Source organism: Acipenser ruthenus, chromosome 20 (assembly GCF_902713425.1).
Source record: "Acipenser ruthenus chromosome 20, fAciRut3.2 maternal haplotype, whole genome shotgun sequence".
NCBI classification, from domain to species: Eukaryota; Metazoa; Chordata; class Actinopteri; order Acipenseriformes; family Acipenseridae; genus Acipenser; species Acipenser ruthenus.
The window spans coordinates 17,225,433-17,249,469 of record NC_081208.1 but is presented as its reverse complement, the minus strand read 5'-3'; the positions used below and the strand labels follow the sequence as shown (position 1 = coordinate 17,249,469).

General features: G+C 42.0%; 3 protein-coding genes across 14 annotated transcripts in view; 2 read left to right on the top strand and 1 right to left on the bottom strand.

The window, feature by feature from the left end:
• The first annotated feature begins 71 nt into the window (after positions 1-71).
• rap1gapl (RAP1 GTPase activating protein-like) lies at positions 72-11,086 on the top strand. Of its 4 annotated transcripts, none has more exons than XM_034041953.3 (20): positions 72-729; positions 1,793-1,828; positions 2,168-2,261; positions 3,467-3,502; positions 3,633-3,680; positions 4,743-4,781; positions 4,946-5,149; positions 5,322-5,425; positions 5,652-5,730; positions 6,295-6,348; positions 7,012-7,095; positions 7,468-7,568; positions 7,793-7,922; positions 8,034-8,180; positions 8,435-8,506; positions 8,629-8,715; positions 9,091-9,261; positions 9,992-10,093; positions 10,276-10,307; positions 10,788-11,086. In XM_034041953.3, the coding sequence occupies exons 3-20, from the start codon at positions 2,241-2,243 to the stop codon at positions 10,906-10,908; spliced, it is 1,632 nt and encodes a 543-aa protein (XP_033897844.1). In that variant the 5' UTR covers positions 72-729; positions 1,793-1,828; positions 2,168-2,240; the 3' UTR covers positions 10,909-11,086. The 4 variants fall into 4 exon arrangements, with proteins under 4 accessions (XP_033897844.1, XP_033897843.1, XP_033897842.1 ...); XM_034041952.3 differs by lacking the exon at positions 72-729 and adding an exon at positions 1,459-1,590 and having other exon boundaries at positions 4,958-5,149; XM_034041951.3 differs by lacking the exon at positions 72-729 and adding an exon at positions 1,459-1,590 and having other exon boundaries at positions 4,955-5,149.
• A 1,924-nt stretch (positions 11,087-13,010) lies between these two features.
• gstk1 (glutathione S-transferase kappa 1) lies at positions 13,011-18,598 on the top strand. 2 transcript variants are annotated; one of them, XM_034042077.2, is made up of 8 exons: positions 13,011-13,204; positions 13,516-13,750; positions 14,254-14,335; positions 14,905-15,033; positions 17,050-17,186; positions 17,779-17,895; positions 18,014-18,107; positions 18,390-18,598. In XM_034042077.2, exons 2-8 carry the CDS (start codon positions 13,679-13,681, stop codon positions 18,437-18,439), a joined length of 681 nt encoding a protein of 226 aa, XP_033897968.2. In that variant the 5' UTR covers positions 13,011-13,204; positions 13,516-13,678; the 3' UTR covers positions 18,440-18,598. The 2 variants fall into 2 exon arrangements, with proteins under 2 accessions (XP_033897968.2, XP_058850047.1); XM_058994064.1 differs by having other exon boundaries at positions 13,011-13,750.
• Positions 18,599-19,260: 662 nt separating this feature from the next.
• LOC117425235 (C-type lectin domain family 4 member E-like) overlaps positions 19,261-24,037 on the bottom strand; it is a 50,528-nt gene continuing 45,751 nt past the window's right edge. For 6 of the 8 annotated variants that reach the window (XM_058994057.1, XM_058994061.1, XM_058994063.1 and 3 more), the window contains 4 exons: positions 23,024-23,113; positions 22,704-22,855; positions 21,763-21,911; positions 19,261-21,169 (listed from right to left, as the gene is read on the bottom strand). In XM_058994057.1, coding sequence (XP_058850040.1) covers positions 20,989-21,169; positions 21,763-21,911; positions 22,704-22,855; positions 23,024-23,113 — 572 coding nt within the window. In that variant the 3' untranslated portion in view covers positions 19,261-20,988. The remainder of the gene's footprint in view (positions 21,170-21,762; positions 21,912-22,703; positions 22,856-23,023; positions 23,114-24,037) is intronic. The other 2 variants (XM_058994062.1, XM_058994060.1) reach the window with 1 other exon arrangement.

Below are 24,037 nucleotides of genomic sequence, written 5' to 3'. Positions count from 1 at the left end.
TATATATATATATATATATATATATATATATATATATATACACACACACACACACACATATGATTTTAAAGTATTGGGACAGGATGGGATATAATTCAATATAAAAACAACACAAAAGGTAAAAACTGCTGTTACAGCAAAGCCGAGAATATACTTGAATATACAGATGCCTTTGATTGTCGGAAGTGAGGTAGGTAAAGCATTATGCAGTGCACTGAAACCCTCAGGAGCTGGTGCAACACAAAAATGTTTCCTCCCCTAATTACAGAAAATCAGCCTAAAACAGGGTCTTTTCTGAAGCGTTTTTCTTTTGCTGGAATAGTTAGCAAGTCGGGTCTAAGCAGAAACAATCATAGAGAGTAATAAAGAATATTTACAATATGGTAATAAAAGGGAGAAATGAAGAACTGGGGAAAAGTAGATAATCCCTGTAAAGCATCCCTTTCATTACAGCCTTTCTTTGATAGGACTGCTCTCTGGTGCTGAAGAGGTTAACTCCGCCAGCTGAATTTGAGCTAATTTGAGCTCAGCAGGAGAAGGAAGATCTCGCCTTAGGAAGAAGAGAACGAGGGAGAGATTAAACGAAAGAGAAGTCAGGGGGTCCTCCACAACTTCAGAGAAAGAGAGAGAGCAGGAGGGACTGCTGGCTTTTACAAACTCTTCATTAAGTCAGTGAAGAGCTCAGTGTGTGTTTGCCCAGCGCTGGAAATGAGACGATTCTGCTCACAGGTCTGTTAACTCCTTCACAAGCTATGAGAGTCCCAGGCTTCCCCAGAAACACACAAATATCCAGACCTACAATAACAGAAGCAGCACTGCAAGCTTGAGCACAGCAATACAAACACATTCATAACCAGGCAGACAGTGTAAAGACAGCTAGTTTAAACATTACAAAGTTCTGCATCCAGACTACTCTCTTCCCACATACGACATGATAGAGAAACCTTTGGGGCTTACTGTGTTCCTAATTATGTGTTACATTTCTTAAAGAAGTATAAAAGGGTTGACTGAGAGAGGGAAGAAGAAAGATAGAAAGAGAGTGAGGGAGGAGAGAGAGAAGGCAGGGAAGAGAGTGTGAGTGAGGGGGCTGGGAGAGAGAGAGGGAGGGAGAGATAGATGCAGGGAGAGAGGGAAGGGTGATAGAGAGGGAGGGGGTGAGGGGTGAAAGAGGGAGGAAGAGAGGGAGGGGTGATAGAGATATGTAGGGAGAGATGGTGGGGGTGATGGAGGGATGGAGAGAGGGAGGGATGGAGAGAGGGAGGGGTGATAGAGATGCAGGGAGAGAGGGAAGGGTGATAGAGAGAGAAAGAGGGAGGGGGTGAAAGAAGGAGGGAGAGAGGGAGGGGGTGCTAGATAGAAGGAAAGGGAGGGGGTGAAAGAGGGAGGGAGAGAGAGGGAGGGGTGATAGAGAGAGGGAGAGAGGGAGGGGGTGCTAGAGGGAGGGAATTGAACAGAAGGCGAGGCTTCTTTCATATTCTTGTGCACCTTTCTGAGAGAGGGAGTGAGAGAAAGGGGATGAGGAGAGATGGAGAGAGAGAAGGAGAGGGCCTTTGCTCGTAAGCGCAGCTTCACGTTCGGAGCCTACGGGGGGTGAGTGGCTTGTTTCTTAAAAAGTGATGCTTTCTTTGATAGTATTTGGTATTCTGGTGTCAGCTATGTCGCTTGGCTATGTCATTTTAATAATTTTATTTCAGTAAAACAAGTCCCTTATTGGGAGAGGGGGAGGTTATATAATCCATGTATTACAAAACATAACAGATGGTCTCGATTCTTTTTTTAATTTTATTTTCAGAGTCGACAAGTTCTTTGCCTGCTCTGGAATCTCCCGGTGAGTGATTCATTAATTTAATTAACTGATTACATTAATTTTGTGAAAATCATTTACTTTGTTTTTTTAAATAATTAAAAAAAAAGATGATGAATGACTTCCAATTACCTTGATGCTCTTGTCTACTATGTGACTTCTAGATGTCCCTTCTTTTCTGAATTAACTACCTTTACTGCGTCGCAAGATCCACGCAATGTACACGAGAAGAAACACATACTCACATTTCAACTCAAGACACTGTCTGACGACGGCACTATTGACTTGATTTCTACTGTTTCTTTCCTGTGCGCAGTTTGTGTTTGAAGTAATTTATGAAATTGTGTTAATGGTTGATTGCAGTAAATCAGAAGACGGTGAACACAGAATCACAGACATTCTAGATTCCCCAACACAGGGGGTGAGACCCCCCCCCATGTATCCTATCTACCAGAAGGTAAGCAGCAACATTGAATGAAGCTCACTAATTCTGTTTAATATCCTGTTAGTGTGTCCGCTATCAAGTTCAAATACTTTATTGTCATGACAAGTTGAAAAAGTATTGCCAAAGATGCACTGCATTAGAGAACACAAAATAACAGCCGTGAAATAAGCAGAATGCTATTTGTGAGTCAGGCTAGTCTGCTGTGTGTTCCTGGCCCTGTGGCAGGATGCTACAAACTCTGCAGCTATACCTGGAGTTTCTCCTCTTGGCTGTGTAGCAGAAAGCCCTCTATTCTGTGTGCCAGGCTGAGGGAATATCATGCTCTCAGCTCTCTGTATCATAGTGGAGGATGAAGTGAGTCTCAATCTCTCCACTATGGCACTGGGTACAGATTCTCTCCTCCCTGGGTCTCTTTTGGGGTTCTTTGTGGTAATTAGATACTCTGCCTAGGTGTGTTCCCTGTTGAGAGAACTGTAGAGGTGAAGTTTGTTTGGGTGTTTAATCTGTTCTCTCCAGTAGAGGGTGTATTTTTATTTTTTTTTACCAGGGCAGAGCCTAGTGTTTTTTCAGTGCTGTCTGGCTGGTGGGCTCAGTGCCAGGGCTCTCCTGGGTATGATGCCATGTAGGAGTGCAAAGATCAGCCACGGGGTCTGCTTCTGGAAAGACTCCTGAAAGCTGAATTTCTCAAGTGAGGGAGTGGTTTTAAGAATGACCACTAGGGGGTGCCCAGCTGTAATTTCTGTCCCCTCTGCAACTGTGACATCTATGAGTTAGAAAATGGAACACATTTTAGAGGGGAGAGATAGTACAGCTGCACACCACCTAGTGTCCATTTCTAAAACCACTCCCTCACTTGAGAAATTCAGCTTTAAATTGTGGTTGGCATTGTTGTGTGTGTTGCTGGAATAGTTCCTGGTAAACAGTGATCTAAGCAGAGAACACAAGCACTACAGAACTAGCACTACAGAACCCCCTGCAGTGTATACAAGTGGGTCGAGACAAGTTCTCATCAGAGGAAAGGACCTAGGGGCGGGACGAGGGTGTGGTTTCATCTCAGGGACTGCTGTGATTGGATAACATTTCTCAGATTTTAAACTTATCTAAGTGTACATGTACAGTCGTATATGAGATTATTAAAATTGTGTTTTTCTATTGTTCTGAAGGGATGTGTGAACACTTGTTGTGGTATTTAAACATGATGTTGATTTGTTTTTCAGACATCAGATCTGTTTGAAATGATTGAGAAAATGCAGGTACTTTATCTATCTATCTATCTATCTATCTATCTATACGCTATCTGTGTATCAGCTGTTTAACTAGAGTGTCTGTCTCATACTGAATGTACCAATCACAACGCAGCTTTCTGCTTGCCTCTCTCTACAGGGCAGCCGATTGGATGAGCAGAGATGTGTATTCCCGCCCCCTCACAAGGTCAATACCAGCTGAAGGAAGAAACAGGAGGTTAAAATACTGAGAGAAGGAGTTTAAAATACATACAGCTGCCAATGCCAGAGATAGTTCTTGTATACCCCTCCCTCACCTCCGGTCCTGACATCTGTGTGGCTCAGTCTGGCTGCCCTCTTTGCTTCCTGGTAAAGTATTGAAGCAGGTGGAGCCAACAGAGTTAAAAGGTCACAGTAACACATGATTTATTGAGAACCAGGAAGAAAAGAAAAACACGAGGAAACCGCAGTCAGTTAGATTGAGAAATTAGAGAGGAATGATTGAAAAATATCTCTGAACTGGAGCAACAGAATTCAGAACCTTTCGGAAAAACAGAATAAGGTAAAGGAGGGGTCAAATAATGATTGAAATGGCATTTGTATGAACTTTAGTGGCAGCTGTATGAACTTTAATGTATATACAGTGCTCCGTCTTTATACAGCTTTGGCCAAAAGTTTTGCATCACCTAGAATTTTAGGATTGAGACATAATTAAATATATATATAAAGAGAGCGAGAGCGAGAGCGAGAGCGAGCGAGAGAGAGAGAGTTGAACGGTAATTTAGATATTTTATTTGACATTGTGTAATCAAAGAAACTACAAAATGATATCACAAAAGTCTACCGGAAGCCATAATAATAGTATAGTGTTTCGTGTTAGAATTTGAAATGTCAAATTTTTCTATTTTTTTAAGTTTAGTGCGGTGGTTCTCACCCTTGGTCCATGGGAACCTCCGTGTCTGCTGGTTTTCATTCTAACCAAGCTCTCAATTACTTACCTAGACCCTTAATTGAACTCATAATTTGCTGAATTAGACCTTTTTAATTGTTTTCACTTCTTAAACAGTTGTAAAGTTCAAGTTACTTATAAAATGTTATAGCTAACTTCAAATCTGCAAAACTTTTGGCCAGAGCTGTATATATCGCTATCTTAACATATTTTAAAAAGCAAATATTTGAAAACAGTGAATTTGTGAATGGCTGTATGAGTAAATTATGTAGGGGTCGCTGTATACCGAAGTGACAACATGATTTCCATTTGATTTTTCAGGGACCTGCTCATTTAAGACCTTATCCAAGAATTCAAGAGGTAGGTAGACACAGGATATTAGTTTTGAGATTCAGCACATCTGGTGCCACAGTCAGATCCATTTTTATAAAACATTTGAAGTATTACATATTCAAAAAATGTAGATGGTATAAAGTTGACCTTTAAATAATGTTATAATTTCTCGGATTCTCTGCGATGCTCAGTTTCTTCAGCAGGGTTTGCCAGTTCCCTTGATTCTAACTCCTAAGTCTGGAGGCTACTGGATCGAAGGACCGCGCCAACCCCAAACAGAGGAGGGGTGCCCAGAAAACACCCCTGCTGACTCCCAGGACTTGGTCTCACTCGGGCATGCTCTGCTGGAAAGAGACCCAACAGCAACAGTGTACAGGGAAAACTTTCTAGGCAAAGTGAGTGGCAACAAATACGGTAAACTACATCCCCCACAGTGCTCTGCAGCAGAGAGGGCAGTGAGAGGAACGGCTCACCTACAGCAAAGAGTTGTGGGAGAGGTAGTTTTTAACCATTTCCAGTTCACTCTAATTCTGTATGTTCTCATAATAAACTACCCCTTTTTTTCAGGAGCATCACAATTTTTATGCTGTTGACAGTTCTCTGGGTGGCATGGTGCTGTCAGTTCAACAAGTAAAATCAGACACCAGAGACCACCTGCATCTAATTCTCAGGTAACGCACACAGATTCTATTAATATTGTGTGTTGAATGTGGTGGGGAGCAGAATATATGTCTGCCATATCGAGTTAATGTGCCTAGTTAAGATTTTCAGTCAACTACTTAAACATTCCACTGACACTTTAGCCTCTGTTAATGTGACTGAAACTACTTGCTGTGAGATAGCGTCTTTACATTTGGTCCTCAGCTATGTTTTATGATCCTCCTGTATTGTTTACAGAACAAGAAATGCCACTTTGCATGATGTCATTCCAGCTTCGTGTCTTTGTGAAGTTCCAAATGCTATTCAGATGGCCAAGGTAAGATCTTTCTCCTGTTCTGAGAAAACCCTGCAAGTACACACAGAATGCAAACTACACCTCCCAGCATGCCTCTTGTAGTAACAGCGAGGGATGATGGGAGTTGTAGTTCTTTCCTACAGGCAGAAGAAGAAGAGTTACTAAAATGATCTGGAGTGTGCCAGCAGCAACCTGAGCAATCTGACTCTGAATTGACACCAGAGTCACTACAGGAGTTAAATAATGAAAGCTGGATTGATGTCAGAAAAGATCCAGGAGGTAACCATGGTGGATTTTAACATGGGGCTTGATTGCTGCTGGCAAAAGTAACACTTTTTTTCTGTCTGCCTGTATATATATATATATATATAAAAAGAACTACAGCTCCCATCACCCCTCACTGCTACAATGTACAGAGGCATGCTGTGATAGTTTGTATTCTGTTGCTCTGGTTGCTGCGGGCAGAGGCCTGATCATTATAGTAACTCTAATATAGGTAGTTCTAATACCCAGGATGTAATGCTGCTTTTGTTTTCCCCACAGCATCATATAGACATATTTTTTATTCTTGTCTTTATATTTCAGTTACTTTGTGATGACATCTGTGTAGCACAATTTTACCCAGCCGTGTTTCCGAAGGTAAGACTTCAGGCCACATCAAGAATTAGAAATCGCATATCAGAAATCAACCAATCACAGTGCAGTATTTGCCACAATTCCCGCACCTCTTGCCCTGTGTACAGATGTCAACCCGTGCACAGAACACCACACCTAATAACAATGTTCAGAAACCAAAGAGAAACTGAATTTTGATGAAGTTGATACTGGTTTCTCCGGCTGTTTGTTTTTAATAAATATTCTCACCACCACACGGCAGTGTAATCCTACACACGTTATTCTGAGGCAGATGATTCTGGACTGAGTCATACTGTCAGGGGAGCACAGGCTCGTGTCCTGGCGGTCTCCACTAAGGATTCTGGAAAGAGCATAGGCTCTGGCGCTCCCATGGGTTAGGGAAGCAAAACCCGCAGGGACTCCTCATCGCTCTACAGCGTACCCTACCGGCCAGGTGCCTAGTGAGCTCAGAGCGGACACCTACAGGGCTGGCCCGGTCGTGGGATTGGAGGACGTCCACTAAACCTTCAGTTCCCCTGAGCTGTGGAAAAAATTTAAACTTATTTTGAAATGACAGCTAGACAAACAACCCCAGATTTTGGAACTAGGAATACATTGTAATAGAAAATGTCCTGACCAAGTTTCATGGCTTCTAACTTTCATGGCTTCTATCTCTCTGTATCCCAGGCTTCTCAACTGATAGTTGCCTTTGATGAGCATCTTCTGAGCAACAACTTCAAATTTGGGGTCTTGTACCAACGAGAAGGGCAGGTCAGTTCAACCCACTAGTTTAAAATGTGTAACTTCATTTGCTGTAGTTCTATACAGGGTTTTATAGTGCTATATAGTGTGGTCCTGCCAGCACAGTACAGTATAGTGAGGCTGTGCCCAGCACACAGCAGGCAATGCCAGCGCACTAGATTACAGCTTTATATAGACACCGTGTAGGTTAATAAGATGCTATGAATGTCTGTATCTGTATAGAAATGGGCTGTAGGTGTCTCCCATTTCTTGGCATTAACCAAAATGTTTGTCTACCTGACTAGGTTTTTTCTTTTTTACCTTGTTGCAATTTCTTGACTTTCTATCTCTCTTCTCTTTTCTCATCCCCCCACCCACCCCTTCCTCTCCCTCCCCCATCAGATATCAGAAGAAGAGATTCTGGGGAACTGCAATGAAACTCTGGAGTTTTTGGAATTTCTATCTCTCTTGGGAGAGACTGTACCGTTAAAAGGATTCCCTGGGTAACTGTGTGTGTGTGTGTGTGTGTGTGTGTGTGTGTGTGTGTGTGTGTGTGTGTGTGTGTGTGTGTGTGTCAGACCAAGGACACCTAATACAACTCAGTTATCTCACCTCTCTTTCTCCTCTCCTTTGCCACCTCTCATTCTATCATTTTCCTCTTTCCTCTCTCTCTCCCATTTCTCTCTCCCCCTCCTTCTCTCTCCACTCCCTCTCCTCTCTTTCTTAGTTTCCGTGGTGGTTTAGACGTATCTTATGGACAGACCGGAAGTGAGTCAGTATTTACTTCCTTCCGAGGGAAGGAGATCATGTTTCATGTGGCGACAAAACTGCCGTTCATTGAGGGGGACCCCCAGCAGGTAAATACAGCCACCCCCTCCCTCTCTCCCTCCCTCCCCCAACAGGTAAATACATCCCGCTCTCTCTTGCTCCCCCCTCCCCAGGTAAACACTCTCCCCTCTCTCTCCCAGCTCCAGAGGAAGCGTCACATTGGCAATGACATCGTCTGTCTGGTGTACCAGGAAGGACACGTCCCCTTCCTGCCTGACATCATCGCCTCCAACTTCCTGCACGCTTTCATCGTGGTGCGAAGAGAGAGAGGGGGAGAGGGGTACGAGGTGAGGGAGAGAGGGGAGAGAGGAGGAGGTGGAGTGGGGAGAGGGAGTGAGGGGAAAAGAGGAAGAGGAGGGAGAGGGGAGAGGGGAGAGTGGTACAGGTGGGGAGAGGATAGAGAGTGGAACTCATTAGATTGTCTGGCATTAGCCCAACAGTCGTCAATAAGACTGATGAAGGCAATACCCAAACGATTGTCTGATCGAGTGTTTGAAGCTTAGCACTGACTCCCATCATGCTCTCTGTCTCCCCTCCATAGGTGTCAATCACAGCTCGAGAGGATGTCCCTTACTTTGGCCCTGCCCTCCCAGACCCGCCCCTTTTCACAGAGGTGAGAGAGAGAGAGGAGCAAAAAAATGACAAATATTTTTCGGGAGGGTTAGAGAAAAGACTAGCTCCCGTCTCTGTTTCCATTTTTTTTCCAAATTTCCTGTTTCCTGTTTCATGTTGCAGGGCTCGGAGCTCCGGGAATTCTTATTGGCTAAACTGATAAATGCTGAGGTCACCTGTTACCGGGCAGAAAAATTCAAGAAACTGGAGGTGAGTCTGGCTGTCTGGAAAGACAATCAACAAACAAGGGGATTTTACCAAGCTACTGAACTCGAGGTGTGAGGAAGGAAGAGAGGAACGAAGGAAACAGAGGAGGAAGGGCCCAGCCTGGGGACTCTCCGGCTGAACTCATGGGGGCTCCTCACCAGTAGGTGTTGCTGTGAATCGGCACACATTAAGGCAGTTGTTTCTTCCCTTGTTTCAATGGGAATGATGATCAGACCGATCAACACCATTTACCCTCACTTGGGTGTCAGAAACCTGAATGATCGTTTCCTGCAGCTCCATTAGACAGAGATGCGTGTGTCACTTTTGTGCTGATGTTTGTACCTCTCTCTTTCTCTCTCTCTCTCTCACCCCTAATAGGAGCGCACGCGTGGAGCTCTGCTGGATCATCTGTACAGAGAGTTGTCTGCCCACTCCCAGTGCATGCTGGGAGTAGCATCAGCATCGTCATCATCATCCTCTTCCTCTGAAGGGGCGGGGCTTGAGAATGGGGGGGCCACAGTGGGCGGGGGCTTCTTAGAAAACTTCAAGGTGAGGTGAAGAGGGAAGCACTGCTGGTGTGAATCCTTGGTGATCCAAGCAGGTCCCCTGAGTTTCAATAGCCATAGTTTTATGGCTATAAGAAGCCGAATACGAAGCCGACAGGGGAACAGAGCTCCACCTTGCAAGCTATTTTCGAAGAGTTTGGCCAAAAAAGATAATTGTGGCAGCATGAGGGAGAACGAAGAAAGAAAAATTATTTTAACAATCTGGGCTGACTTGGAAATCCAGAAACAGTTAATAGGCAGCGTGCAAAATACAGGTGTGTTTGAGAAAATAGAATTGGGGGTGAGCTGTGCATCTCAACTGCTGCTGCAGAGTCACTTACAATAGGACCTTGGTTTTACATCTCATCCAAAGGACAGGTCTAAAATCCTCCGAAGGCTGTCTAAAATCATCTGTACAGTGAAAATAAAAATAGTGACAAACGTTCTTTCATTGCTCGGGCAATTTTGTTTTCTGAACGTAGTACAGCTACATGTTTCTTTAAAACACAGCACAGTACTGTCCCATAATCCCCCAGTGACCTTCGACGCAGGACAAGAACTTCAGAGGTTGGCCACATTTGGAAAAAGCACTGAAACATGTTTTTCTTGGCGAGAGCCGCAGTGGAAATGAGGCACAAGTTTCAATCTCCATAGTTTTATATATTTTTCAGCAGAGGCCCCAACACAACACAACTCAATACTATATTGTAACTCAGTATTTGTTTTCTCTCCAGCGGGCTATTCGGGTTCGGAGTCAGTCTCTGGATGTGAGTGGACCTGGAGCCAAGAAACAGAGTGTAGGGACGCCCCAAAAACAGAGAGCACCCCAACACAGCGTGAGAGTCTGTCTGCATCTCTGTCTGTCTGCATCTGTGTCTGTCTGTCTGTCTGTCTGCATCTGTGTCTGTCAACGTGTGTCTGTCTGTTTGTCTGTCTGTTTGCATCTCTGTCTGTCGACATGTGTCTGTCTGTTTGTCTCTTGATGTAATAACAGTAATATTAATTCTCTTTTCTTTAGGCGGTTCGTGTCCCAGAAGAGGAGAGAGAGAGGTGAGAGAGACAGAGGAACATTTTAAAATCATACAAACCCTTCCTAAAGTCCAAATAGTTTGGCAGTAAGGCTTTAGACATTTTCTTCAAAATCAAGCGCTACCCTGTTTTAAAAGCTCTTTTATCCTGCCAGCAAGAAATACAGTGCTTGGTTTCCTCTCCCCATTCACTTCCTGTGGTCCAAGTATTAGATCCCCCTTCTCCTGATCCCACAATCATTGGTTCCTCTTGGCAGCGCAGTCTATAGAATGCTACAGCGAAGCTCACTGCAGCAAGTCTAGAACCATTTTTATCAATACCAAGCTTTTTTTTTTTGTTTTAAACCATTATGATTGAGTCTGCGTTTAATTTGCACAAAGACAATTGCAATTTTAAAGGCGATTCTAAAATCCAATTTGGTTTGTATAAAAAATGTAAATAAATACATTTACGTATTGTCATTATTATACCATTCTTCAGTTCTCTCTTTTGTATTGACAGTGAACCAGCAAATCAGGTAACGGGAAACACCCTGGTCCCACCTCTTCCCCATTCATCATCCAATGACAGCGGCTGTGCCAGTGGGGTCGAAGGTCATCGAAGGCAAGAGGAGGAAGGATAGACAGAGACAGATATACAGACAGACAGACCGACAAACATTAAAAAACAAAAGAATACTTGGAATTGTATGTGCAACATTGTAGTTCTGTAAATTAGCAATTGAAATGTGTACTTTTTCCTTAATATTATCCCAGTTCCATTTATCTCCTAGTGGATTTTATTTAATAAATGCTCTATTTCATCTTCATTTGTGTCTTTAGTGGTTTTCCATTCTTACACAGCACAGCAAAACATGAACTGCATATAAAAAGTTTTCTTTTAAACTATGTGTAACAGATCTCCTCCTAGTGGCTGATGAGTTAATAATACAGACATCAGCATACGACTTACATTCTTACCTCTCGACTGCAGAGCTTGCTCTTTAGTTGAATGGGAAGGCTTCATTTTTTAACCATGAAGTTAGCGGTTCATGTCCAGCTCTTTGCCTCTCTATTCAATTCAATGTGGCCAAGACGCCAAGCCATTACACCTGCTCGACAGGACTAGCTTTTCTTACTGTAATAATAGTAAGGCTGATAAGCTCATATATAAAAGGTATTGTGCGTTTTATGACAAAAGCATGACATTGTTTGTACACACCCTAAGGTTTGTTTTCAGATGTGGAGCCATCTTGGATTTGACCTCTGACCCGTGAGAGGTCAATGACCTCGGACAATGATAATTTGCTATTTTAGAACCATGCGTCATAATAACATGATCATCAGCTCCCTAAATTACACAATTTTTATGTGGGTTTCTGTGTCCTGGAACACTATCATATGTGATCATCAGCGAGGTGTGTCATCATTATGGTCTCCATGCCATCCCCATTATTAAGTCTCCCAATGGCATGTGCCCAAGTTCCTGAAACTGACGAAGGTGACCTGCTAATGATTTGTAGCCGCTGCCAATGGGTGCCTTGGCTGATTTAGCTGCACCCTACAAAGCTTCCCCAGTCTCCTTCTGACAAAGCACACAAAGCTCCCAATTAGCTGTGCCAACTGGCCTGGAGTGTTTGGGTTTAGGTGTGGTGGGGTCTACCAGGATGTGGCATTTTTGCCATGGTGATAGGGGAGGAGAGGGAACCAACACCAGAGACAAACAAGTTAGTGTGCTAATAGTTTTTACACAGGCTGCCACCACTAGAGTGCTGAGGTGCTGAACATGCAAAAGAGATTCACCGGCATCCAAGCATATCATAACGGTGTTAATATAGTACTACACTATGGTGGCACAGAAGTGCAAAACACAGTTAGAAAAAATATATAAAATAAATATTTTGAGAACAGTGCTTTTTTAAAATATTATTTATGTTTTAAAAATATTTTGTGTTTTTTTTTTTTTTTTAAATGTGTTTAAAAATATTTTATTTGTGTCCTCAAAATATTTTTTGTGTTTTAAAAATATTTTATGTGTTCTCAAAATAAACAGACAGACCTTTCTCAAACATGGCTTCGAAGGGGTTGTTGGGAGCCTGGATCAGCACTTTGCAGTAGGAGGCGAGTCTCTGCAGGTCCTTCGTCATGTACAGGGGCTTATTGGGGACCAATCCTGGGGGCTTGTTACCTGAAACATACAGAGAAGCACACAGACAGAGACCACGAGCATGAAACACTCATCAGTTTAATAAGACACAGCTGAGCCTGTTACCTCTACACTGGGGTTAATCAAGCTCATAGTAAAACCGTGAATGGCTGAAACTGCTGTGCAATAGGAGTCTTATTTCCATCCCTGAAATAGCTAGGTAGATAGACACTGTAGTACAGAGGAGCACAAACCTTACCTGATCCACGAGCTATGCAGTCCTCTGGGTATATAAACAGAGCTAATTATTTTCATTGTTTTTTTTCTTTAGTTCAGAAAGTTTACATTTAAGAATAACACAAGCCAATACGTACAATTATATTTTTATTTAAATGTTTTTTTATTCCCCTACATTCTACACAGTTTATAATAGGATAAATAAACGTAATTTTTTGAAACTCGATTTTTGTCATTATAAACAAAAGTAATTTGATACATTTTACATTTCATTTGATGTACACATTTCTGGACCTCGGCCTGAAGGAGGCATTCTAGTGGAACTAATATACACATACCGGTACATCGTGTACAGAGTCGGAGACGTAAAATGCAGGGAACGATAAGAGGTGGGAAGTGAAGTTTAGGAAACTGCAGCGCTCTTGTCGCCATGTTGGCTCTATTTTGTATAGTTCAGTCTACAAGAGTGTATCAGTGTAAGAGCCAAAATGGAACCAGCTTCACAGCATTTTCTATCGTGTTTTGAATACACCACAACACTGTAAAAACAAACTACTGTAAGTTATAAACTTGGTGTTTTTAATTTGTTTGGTTTAAAATTATTACTGAGCGTGATGAAGTCAACAGATACATTGTTTTAGATAGACAGAACAGATAACGACTCTTTGTACGAAACGACAAACTGTAACTTAATAATTATTACATTACAGTAGCTTGTTAGAAATCTCACCCATTTAATGTTTACAGTAACTTGGGTTACATAAGGTTTATGTATAATATATTTGTTTCATTCTACACTGCGTAAACCACAGTCAGGCAAATCATTTCTCGACTTAACTCTGTAACAGCAGTCATTGCAACTTTACAGGCAGCTAACCTAAAGTCACAGAATTACAGGACCAGACAGAAACGACACTGCTCGTCAGAGGACAAATTCCAGGTCACAGAAACAAGCGCTCAAACGTAAAGTCACTCGCATTTGTTTTTGTTTTGTGTTGTTTTTAAGACACAAAAAAAACACAAAAACACCAATGTCCGCCTCAAAAATATTGGTCGAACTTTTCTACGACGTGGTATCGCCGTATTCTTGGATCGGATTTGAGGTAAGTACCGAATTCGATGCAACAGCTCACAATTGTAATGCTGTTTTACTTTTAAACTCTTAAACTTAACTACAGAGTAAAGTCGTCGTGCTTCTCTTTACTCGTATGTACGTACATGTATATGTAGAGTGTATTTTTTTTTTACATGTATAGAGCTGTATTTTAAAAACATTGTGTGACTATTTAAACTCTTTCAGCAGAAAGACTACCTGCCCTGTTAACTCATATGTTTCAGTGCCTTATACAGCAATGCAGAAACAATGCAGACAGTGTTGGCTCTCTAGTTTGTTTGCATTCTCTTAGGTAGTTTTAGCTGCAGGCAGGCAGGCACACAAGCTTCCTCCCTCATTGAAGCTGTCTGTCACTCATGTTAACTAAACAGCGATCCTGCTAATACCTAACGCAGCAGGGGTGAGATTGCTTCAGGTGTATAAACCTTAGTGTATAGATGCTGTTCCTCTTGCATTGTAGGCTTCATTGTTGTTTTGGTTTCTTCTTTTTAGGTGTTGAGTCGCTACAGAAACGTCTGGGACATAGATCTGAAACTGAGACCTGCCTTCTTAGGGGGAGTGATGCATGGATCTGGTGAGTGGGGGAGAGGGTAAAGAGAGGTTATCGGGGAGGGAGAGAAGGAGGAGGACGAGGGGGAGACAATAAGTGGAGAGAGGAGGGGCAAGAGGAGATTTGAGAGGAGAAAGAATAGGAGAGAGTGAAGGAGAGGGGAGAGATGGGGAAGAGAGAAAGGGGGAGAAGAGGGATGGATGGGACAGGGTGGGGGTAGAGGAAGAAACTTGGTAAGGACATTCTTTATCACAGTTATCTGAGGGTACCTGGAGGCAGTCTGTATGTCACAGGGATGGGAATAAGAGTCATGTTGCATAGCAGTTTCACCCATTCCTGGTTTTACTGCAAGCTTGATTATCCACAGTGTAGAGGTAACAAGCTCTTGAATTCATAGTAGAATCAATAATGGGTCACATTGCTATGCAATGGGAGTCTCATTTCCATCTCTGGTGTCACACAGTGCTTACGGTGCATGTAGTGCTCATGGTGATCCACTTTCTCTTTGTGATCCTGACGACTCTGATTGTGTGGCAGGGGATGTATGTCTCATGCTCTGGGTCTCTGTCTGTGTGCTTCTCTGTATGTTTCAGGTAACAAGCCCCCAGGATTGGTCCCCAATAAGTCCCTGTACATGACGAAGGACCTGGAGAGACTCGCCTCCTACTGCAAAGTGCCGATCCAGGCTCCCAGCAACCCCTTCGAAGCCATGTTTGAGAAAGGTCTGTCTGTCTGTGTGCACCTACAGACATTAAATGGACCGACTGGTCCACAGTTATTACAGTAAGAAAAGCTAGTCATGTGGAGCAGGTGTAATGGCTTGGCGTCTCGGCCCCATTGAATTGAATAGAGAGGGAAAGAGCTGGACATGAACCGCTAACTTCATGGTTAAAAAATGAAGCCTTCCCATTCAACTAAAGAGCAAGCTCTGCAGTCGAGAGGTAAGAATGTAAGTCGTATGCTGATGTCATTATATTACCTCTCCAGAGATCATGACTAACTAACCTGCTTGATTGTTTTGAGGATGCAACATCGACAATGGATAATTGCAAAGCATATGACATGGTTTATTTAGATTTCCAGAAAGCTTTTGACAAAAAAAGATTAATTCTCAAACTGAACGCAATAGAGATTCAAGGAAATGCATGCACATGGATTAGGGAGTGGTTAACATGTTAGAAAACAGAAAGTACTGATTAGAGAAGAAACCTCAAAATGGAGCGAGGTAACCAGTGGTGTACCACAGAGATCAGTATTAGGTTCTCTGCTATTCCTAATCTACATTAATGATTTAGATTCTGGTATAGTAATCAAACTTGTTAAATTTGCAGACAACATAAAAGTAGGAGGAGTGGCAAACACTGTTGCAGCAGCAAAGGTCATTCAAAATGATCTAGACAGCATTCAGAACTGGGCAGACACATGCCAAATGACATTTAATAGAGAAAAGTGTAAAGTACTGCATGCAGGCAATAAAAATGTGCATTATAAATATCATATGGGAGATACTGAAATTGAAGAAGGAATCTATGAAAAAAACCTAGGAGTTTATGTTGACTCAGAAATGTCTTCATCTAGACAATGTGGGGAAGCTATAATAAAGGCCAACAAGAGGCTCGGATATATTGTGAGAAGTGTTGAATTTAAATCAAGGGAAGTAATGTTAAAACTTTACAATGAATCAGTAAGACCTCACCTAGAATATTGTGTTCAGTTCTGGTCACCTCGTTACAAAAAGGATATTGCTGCTCTAGAAAGAGTGCAAAGAAGAGCAACCAGAATTATCCCGGGTTTAAAAGGCATGTCGTATGCAGACAGGCTAAAAGAATTGAATCTGTTCAGGTATAGACAATGTTGACCCAGGGGACTTTTTGGATCAGGGGTCACAAATGGAGATTAGATAAAGGGGCATTCAGAACAGAAAATAGGAGGCACTTTTTTAAACAGAGAATTGTGAGGGTCTGGAACCAACTCCCCAGTAATGTCGTTGAAGCTGACACCTTGGGATCCTTCAAGAAGCTGCTTGATGAGATTCTGGGATCAATAAGCTACTAACAACCAAACGAGCAAGATGGGCTGAATGGCCTCCTGTCATTTGTAAACTTTCTTATGTTCTTCTTATGTTCTTATATTCCACATGGTTTAAAGAACACTTTGAATGCAGAAGTCTGAACTTCATCCCCAGTGTTCATGATTGTGCTGATCCATTCCCCTCTGGAGTTTAGAATAGGACATGTGTGTGTGTGTCTGGCTGTGTACCTTGTAAGGATAAATGACCACAAGGGGGTGTGCAGCTGTAATTGCTGTCCCCTCTGAAACTAGGTTTTGTGTTTGTAGATTATCTGTTTACTAATTCACAGTTGCTATGCTTGCAAGGGGGCAGAAATGCAGGTGCACACCTTCTAGTGGTCACTTCTAAAACCACTCACTGACTTTCTGAAATTAATTCAGCTTGTTTTAGGAGCCTTTTCAGAAGCAGTGGTTAAAAAAGAAAAGTTTAGTAACCCTTATAAATAATGCTCTGAGTGGAAACAGCAATAGAGAATCATACAGGACACACATTATAGGATATTAAACAGGGAAGTAATTCAATATGTTGAAGATAGGAGTTAGAAAACTTTTTAAAGTAACACATTTGTTAAAATGAGTGTTCCATGCCTCGCACAGTCCTGGAGCTGACAGTGGTAAGTGCAGACAATGTCGCTCACATGCACTGACCTCACTTCCTGTGCCGGCAGGAAGCTTGTCTGCCATGCGGTTTGTGACGGCGGTGGAGCTGCACAGCCCTGAGCTCACAGAGCAGGTCTCCAGGGAGCTGTGGAGGAGAATCTGGAGCAAAGACCAAGACATCACCACCCCGGAGTCCCTGCAAGAGGTGAGGGGCGGCTGGCTCACCGCCACCAAGTGTATGGGCTGAGCTACTGCACTGCATTCTCTAGGCCCTGTATGTTTTCTATGTTTATTGTTATATTAATAATTGCACAAAAAGGTCTAAATTTGATAGTATTGGATTGTAACATTTTAAACAAATTTAGAAAAAATAAAATAGGTGCAAATGTTTCAACTAGAAGTATTTCTCAATGTCTTCAATTAAAGATATTGAAGTAGACATCTAGTCTGTAACCTTTTGTCATTTAATTTATTCTTTTAGCATTTTTAGCAAGTGGATAAATGTCTCGGTTTTACCGGAGTTCTTTGGTAAAACTAAGTCAATCTGATGTATGTTTCAGCTGGTACCATCATTAGCTTAATCAGTGTTTAACAGAACCTCTAAGGGTGCGTTCTCAATGTGATCAACCCCACACTCAAGTGAGACCAACATTCAAGTGTGTCTGAATTGTCTGCTTGACTTCGTTTCGTATAGTTTACCCCAGTAGATCTGATGAAGGCACGAGCCCAAGTATTTGTCTGTTTGTAAGTTTAAAGTTTTACCTGCTCACTGATTTGTCGATGGTTCTACATCAAAGGCTGGAGAGAAGGCGGGGCTTCCAGCAGATCAGCTGCAGAGGCTTTTGGGATTGGCTGTCTCACAGGAAGTGAAAGAAAAGCTGAAACTGGTGACCCAGGAAGCACTAAACCACAAGGTGAGTTTCTGACAGTCTGTCTGTTTAATGCAATGTTCAGTTCTGACTCTGTATGAATGTGTGTGTGAATAGTCTTTGCCTGTATGTTTAATGTTCCGCTCCTCTCTGTGTCTGTCAGGCGTTTGGGTTTCCTCTGATAGTCGCACACGTCGATGGCAGACCTGAAATCTTCTTTGGATCTGACCGCTTTGAGCTTCTGGCACACTTACTGGGTGAGTCATAAAAACCATAACCAAGAAATAAATAAACCTGAAACAAACACTTCAATGAGCGAGGTTCGAATCAACAGCAAGGAGTCAAATCCAAATTCTAACTCCAAACTGTTGCTCTTAAACTTGTTGTTACAGCTTTTGGGGGGGGTGGGGGTATGTCACTGAAACACTCTTTCATGCTGCAATGAGAAGTGACATCAGTTAATCACGGTCTGATTGCTCACATTCCTGTGAGTGGGAGTTCCTAACCCAGCTGAAGCTTCTTTGTTCTGTTCATTTCAGGAGAGAAATGGCTTGGGCCGGTACCTCAAGAAACAGGATCAAAACTTTAAACGCAGTTAAAGGACAGATTCTTACCAGCTTACACCTGTCAGGTGAACACAAAACCCCGGCAAGGCACTTCTGTACAGAGCAAGAATAGTGGGTCACAATATCTCTCTCTCTCTATGTGTTTCTCTTTTTAATAAAGAAACTGTGAATAAAGTATGAAATATCCATTGTCAATGTGTTTACTTACTCCTACACATCTTTCTTGTCCCTCTCTGTGTGTTACTATTCTCCTGAGACACAGACAGCAGCATGCAATAAAGGTTGATTCTGGTTCAATGCTGTAACACTAGTGGGGTGGAAACATCCAGGTCTTTGGTCCACGTCCCCCCAGACTAAATAAACAGAATGCTCCATGAGCGTTAGAGTGCTGTGGTTATTCACTCATGAGGAGAGCCGTAAGCGACCCACTCGCCCCCTCCTACCTGGAACAGCTGCAGTATTCCATGGAGGTTCATGCTGCAGTGTCCTCTTATTCTAAAAGAGGTTCAGTGCTGCCAAAGAGAGGTGACAGTTCATCTGAGCAGCACTTCGCACCACAGGCCAGGTAAGCCACAGCAGGTGTGGTCAGAGCTGGTGTGTCTTACTGGTTTGCAGCTGGTCGTGCTGGTTCAGGAGACTAGGTGCTGGTTGAGAAGCTGGTTAAACTGTGGAGTTCAGAAGTGAACTGTTTGTTGTCTGCACCACTGCACTCCACGACTCTATCTGCTGTAAACCCTCTCTGGGATTGCAGCTCTGAGCTGCTCACCAGGTTCTCTAGCCTTTATAACTCTAGATCAGCAATGTTAACAGAGTTCAATACAAATAGAATAAAAAAGAATTCACAATAAAAAATGTTTAATAAACTCAAATAATATACAAACTTGAATAGTCCCCCCAGAATCACTACCAAATACAGTGCAGAGGGGTCTACAGAGTTAAATACAAATACAAATAGAATTAAAAAAAACTAATAATAATTAACTCAAATAATATACAAAGCAATAGTTTGCAAACTGCTGAAGAATATTGTACTACTAAGACATTACACTGAAACCTGCATCTCATGATCTTGTTCAATTTGACACTACAATCTGGCTGAATATTTATCACATTCTTCCAGAGTTTGGCCTTTTGTGTGTGCACTCTGCTTTATCAGTAACAATGCAAGCTTTCTGGTTTCTGTGAACTAGACAGACAGCCAGCCATTCACCTGCTGCTCCCTGCAGCAGCAGGTGGGTATGATAGGAACGCTGTATATACAGGGAGCTCTGTTTCAGCTCAGGGAAGAAAAACACAAAGGGAAGAGGAACAGGAGCTCTCCTCATTTGCTTAAATCTTTGGTGTAACAACCTTAAAAATATGGGGAAAGACAGAAGGCTGCATATTCAATACAGTGCCTACATCTCCCATCATCCTCTTCCTCAGCAGTACCAGTGAGGGATGATGGGAGCTGTAGTCAGAATGGAGTGAGCCACAATATTCAAGGTCTATCAAAATGATCATTGTCTCCCTTGTAATACTTTGTGGTATACCAGGGCAAAAGCACAGCAAAATATATTAAAAGCATGTTTAAAGCACAACACAATCATGGTAAAGCAAAGGCGAGCAGGTGAAGCACAGATATGTATTGTAAAGTGTTGTAAAAACAATGGCTAACCAGCACAAGCCTGCTAAAGCACAGGAAACTGCAAAAAGACTATACATTTACCAGGGTGAACTTTTATAATGGGTAGCTGTGCAGTGCAGGGATATAAAATGATAATACTAATCTGCTGAAGTAGTTGTTCAAGTGGGTTGCTCCATTTTAGCTCAGAGCAGAGCCCTCAGATACAGTTTAGACAGGATCAGCTGGACAGCAGGAATAATGTCTGGATCCTGTGTGACTATTAGTCATCTCTCTGTGAGCCACTAGAGGGAGCAAAACTCAAAAGAAACACAAACCTTCTATCACTCAGGTAGGGCTGGCCCCTCCCTGTGAGGAATCAGGTTGAATCTCCCCATCATTACGATTAAGCCTTTGATTCCCAATCTTGTTGCTGGGGTCCTCATTCAAGATGTGGCGCTTTCTTCACTGATCGGGTCTTTCTGTCTGTCCCACTCTGCATGGTGAACATGATAACTGTTCCTACCCTCCTAGAGAACTTTCACATTACATTTGGGTAAATCCAATATTTTTTATTTTACAAAAGATTAGAGTCCCCTGGGGGTGTGTTTGTGTGTCTGTGTGTGTGTGTGTGTGTGTGTGTGTGTGTAGTGGTTTTAAATAAACGCTGGCCTTTCTGTTTACATTGCTAAACTACTTGAGATCAGTTTTATATATCTCATGTTTCAGCTTTGTTTCTGAACAACAAACAATGCAATTCTGTTCTGAAGGCCAGACTTCATTCAGTACAAACCACCACCAGCTCATTGTTATCTCTGCTTTTTCATAATGTGGGAATCAAACGGTTAATATGGTAATGTTGGGGGATGACCTGCATGCTTGTCTATCTGAACTGAGTTTCTTCTATTCTTTTAGTCTCTCTTTGTGCTTCAGTAACCTTAGCTTCCTTTTCTCCTGATTATCCTCTTATTAGCCTATCACTGCCTTAGTTTCACAAATCCTTTTATATTGCTTTTTGCATGAGGAATCGAACCAGGTCTCATAGGAATTCCTCTGTGGTCGTAGTTGTGCACAGTCTTCACCAGACGGGTCCTCTCTCCAATAGTTATCAGGCTCTTTACCTTGATCATTTGTCCTTGTGGCCCAGAATCTGAAAGAGATGAGGAGCAATGCCAGTCAGTATCACAGCACTAAACTGGACATGCTCACTGTTTCACTGCCTCACTTAATTAGCACTTAGTGAAAGTGTTTTTCTTTTTCTTTTTTTTTTTTTAAACTAGACAGTTACTAGTTTCTTAAACACATATAAAAATACAATTGAATCAGAAGGCTTAGAGCTTTGTGAATAGGACCCAGTTTCACTGCAGCACTTAATCAATGCTGTTTGCTTTTTAAAAGTTCCCCACAGTAAACCTGCACTGTCATTTTGCAGTTTTCCCCTGGTTATGCTGTGCATTAACTATACTTTACCAAGGCTTGCCATGATTTTTAATATGCTTTACCATACCTCTGTGGTCTTTCCAATGCCTACCTATGCTTTACCATGCTTTCCCTGTGCTGTATTACACTTGCTATGGTACATCTTAGCGCTCTCATGTTAGGGGACACTAAGGAGGGCAGTTTGTTGTATTAAAGGAAGCACACTGTGTTGTCTCTCCAGTAGCTTCACTGTCACTTTCTATAGAACATGGTTTATCCTATTAATCCTCAGCAGTGATTTCAGAATGAGGTTGAAGCTCTTACTTTGCCTTGTCATTGAGAGGAGTGCCGTCCACCCAGAGCCAGGTTCCTTCAGTAACAGCGTCAGTCAGGCTGATCCAGTGGGATTTGTCTTGTTCTTTGCTTATATTAGCCTTTTGAGTAATGTTCCAGGCCTTATCCGATAGGAATCTCTGAACAGAAAACAAATCTCTATCAGTTGAGCTGTGTCTGTGCCTGTAGTCTGCCATCTAGTGGCAAGTGTTTGAAAGTGAAAGCTCAGTTTTATTTGAATAACGTTTGCTTCTGTTTGAATGAACTATTCTGCACATTGTTATCATACATGTGTGGCAAGGATTGCTCAGGGTGACGTCAGACCAGCAAGAGACAGACAATAATACTGTGAGTGAAGAGCTGAAGCACGGATTTAATAATAAATAAAAAGGTTGATCAAAACAAAATACTTTTATAAAACAAAAACGGCACATTTGCCAAAACAGACACTACAAAACACAGTAAACAAACTCAGAAACAAGCACCGTGCTGGTTTGAAGCAGCATGACTAGCATTTATTATTTGCATCTTTCACTTCCGTTCCTCCTCTGAACAAAACCCAACACTGAGTGAGAGATTTTCGCCTCTTGTGTGCAGCTGTGCCTGAGCTCGATTGCTTATCAATCATTCAATCGGGTCCCGGCACAGTCTGCACTTGAACTACTATGACAGGGAAGGCAATTAACCATTCCCTCCTGACCTAAAACCACAGTGCGCAAATACATACATTTTAAATGAAAATAATACCACACCCCGTGCACCAATACATACAAACATAAAACAACAATAGACAATACAGAATTAACATAATACACACAGGGGCGTAGTGTACCCACCACACCATGTGACTTCATTTCCAGTGTTAGCTAGCAGTGAAGTGAGCAACAGAAATGTGTATTGAAAATCTAACATTGTAAAGAAGATAGTCGTACCTGCTCTCCATTGCTCTCTATAATCACCAGGTGCCCCCCCAGTGATGTGCAGTTATCACGGCTGGAGATCCAGTTCATTCTGTCAGTGGAGAAGTAGTAACACTTGCCATTGAACAGCTCCCAGTTCTGTGGACAGGCTTTACAGACTCGCTCTGCTCAATGAGAGAATGAAGCAGTGATGATGTACAGGTTTGATCTAAATGACCGATTCATTATGGACTGAAGCATCTTGAGCTATAGACTTGAAGAAGGCCATTACTTACAAAGACATGAATGGACCAGCCCACCAATCACACTCCTTGAAATAAGGACCCACTCACCCTTGGAAGAGGTGTCTGTGACGGGACAGTACTGGTCCAGTGCTGAGTATTTCTCTAAGATGTTGCTGTAGTTCTTCTCCAGTGTGAACACTATGCAATAATTGACAAAGGACTATTTTTAATTAATGTTTAAGTATTTGTTTAATAAACCATTGCCCCACCATCCTTAGATACAGACTTCATATTTGCTGGTTTTGGGGTTGCTTTTGATTTGATAGTTTTTCTCAGAACTGTTTTGAGACAGTTAAAGAAACCAATCAACAGTCTAGAACAAACCTTCAATCCATCAAAACTGACTTGAAAAATATTCTTCAAGCAACTCAGTTAGAGACACTTGATATTGTCTATATTTTCATAACAAATATCTTCCAGGTTTAATATCCAGTTATACTTGTTCTGTATCATCTCTCTATTGTTGTATCTGCATAGATCATTATTTGCCATGCTGTCAGGAAAATGCTTCTGAAAAGACCCTGCTGAATTTTGTGACGAGCCACAGTTATCACAGCACCTGTCCCTTTAAGAAGATTGAGTTGTAATAACTGACGCGCACCACTGAGCACTTTGTTACTACAAAAGCCTGTAAAATAGTTAATGTAATTAATTGCTTTCTATATATATATATATATATTTTATTTATTTTATTTTTTTCTATTTGATAGTAACTCTGCTTCAGGGTGCAGGTGAGGTGGCCCCTGTATCACTGGTATCTGTAGTCTGGTAATGGTGCTTATTTCACTCTTTTATATATTCTTATTGTTTCTTCTCTATTTTGTTTATTTTGATTATTCTTATTGGTAAGGGTATTTCCCTTCCTGGCACCCCAAATGTATCTTTAAGTCTGCAGCAGCGTTACAATTTGTCAAGACCTTTATTTTTTACTCCATACCCCAAATCCTGAAAGTTGTAATATAGGTCAGCTTTTGCATTTTTGTGGTAGTCAAGTAGATTTTAGCTACCAGTCTCTGCTCTAACCGAGGAGTTTAAGTGCGCCAAGGTCAGACTGGAAATGAC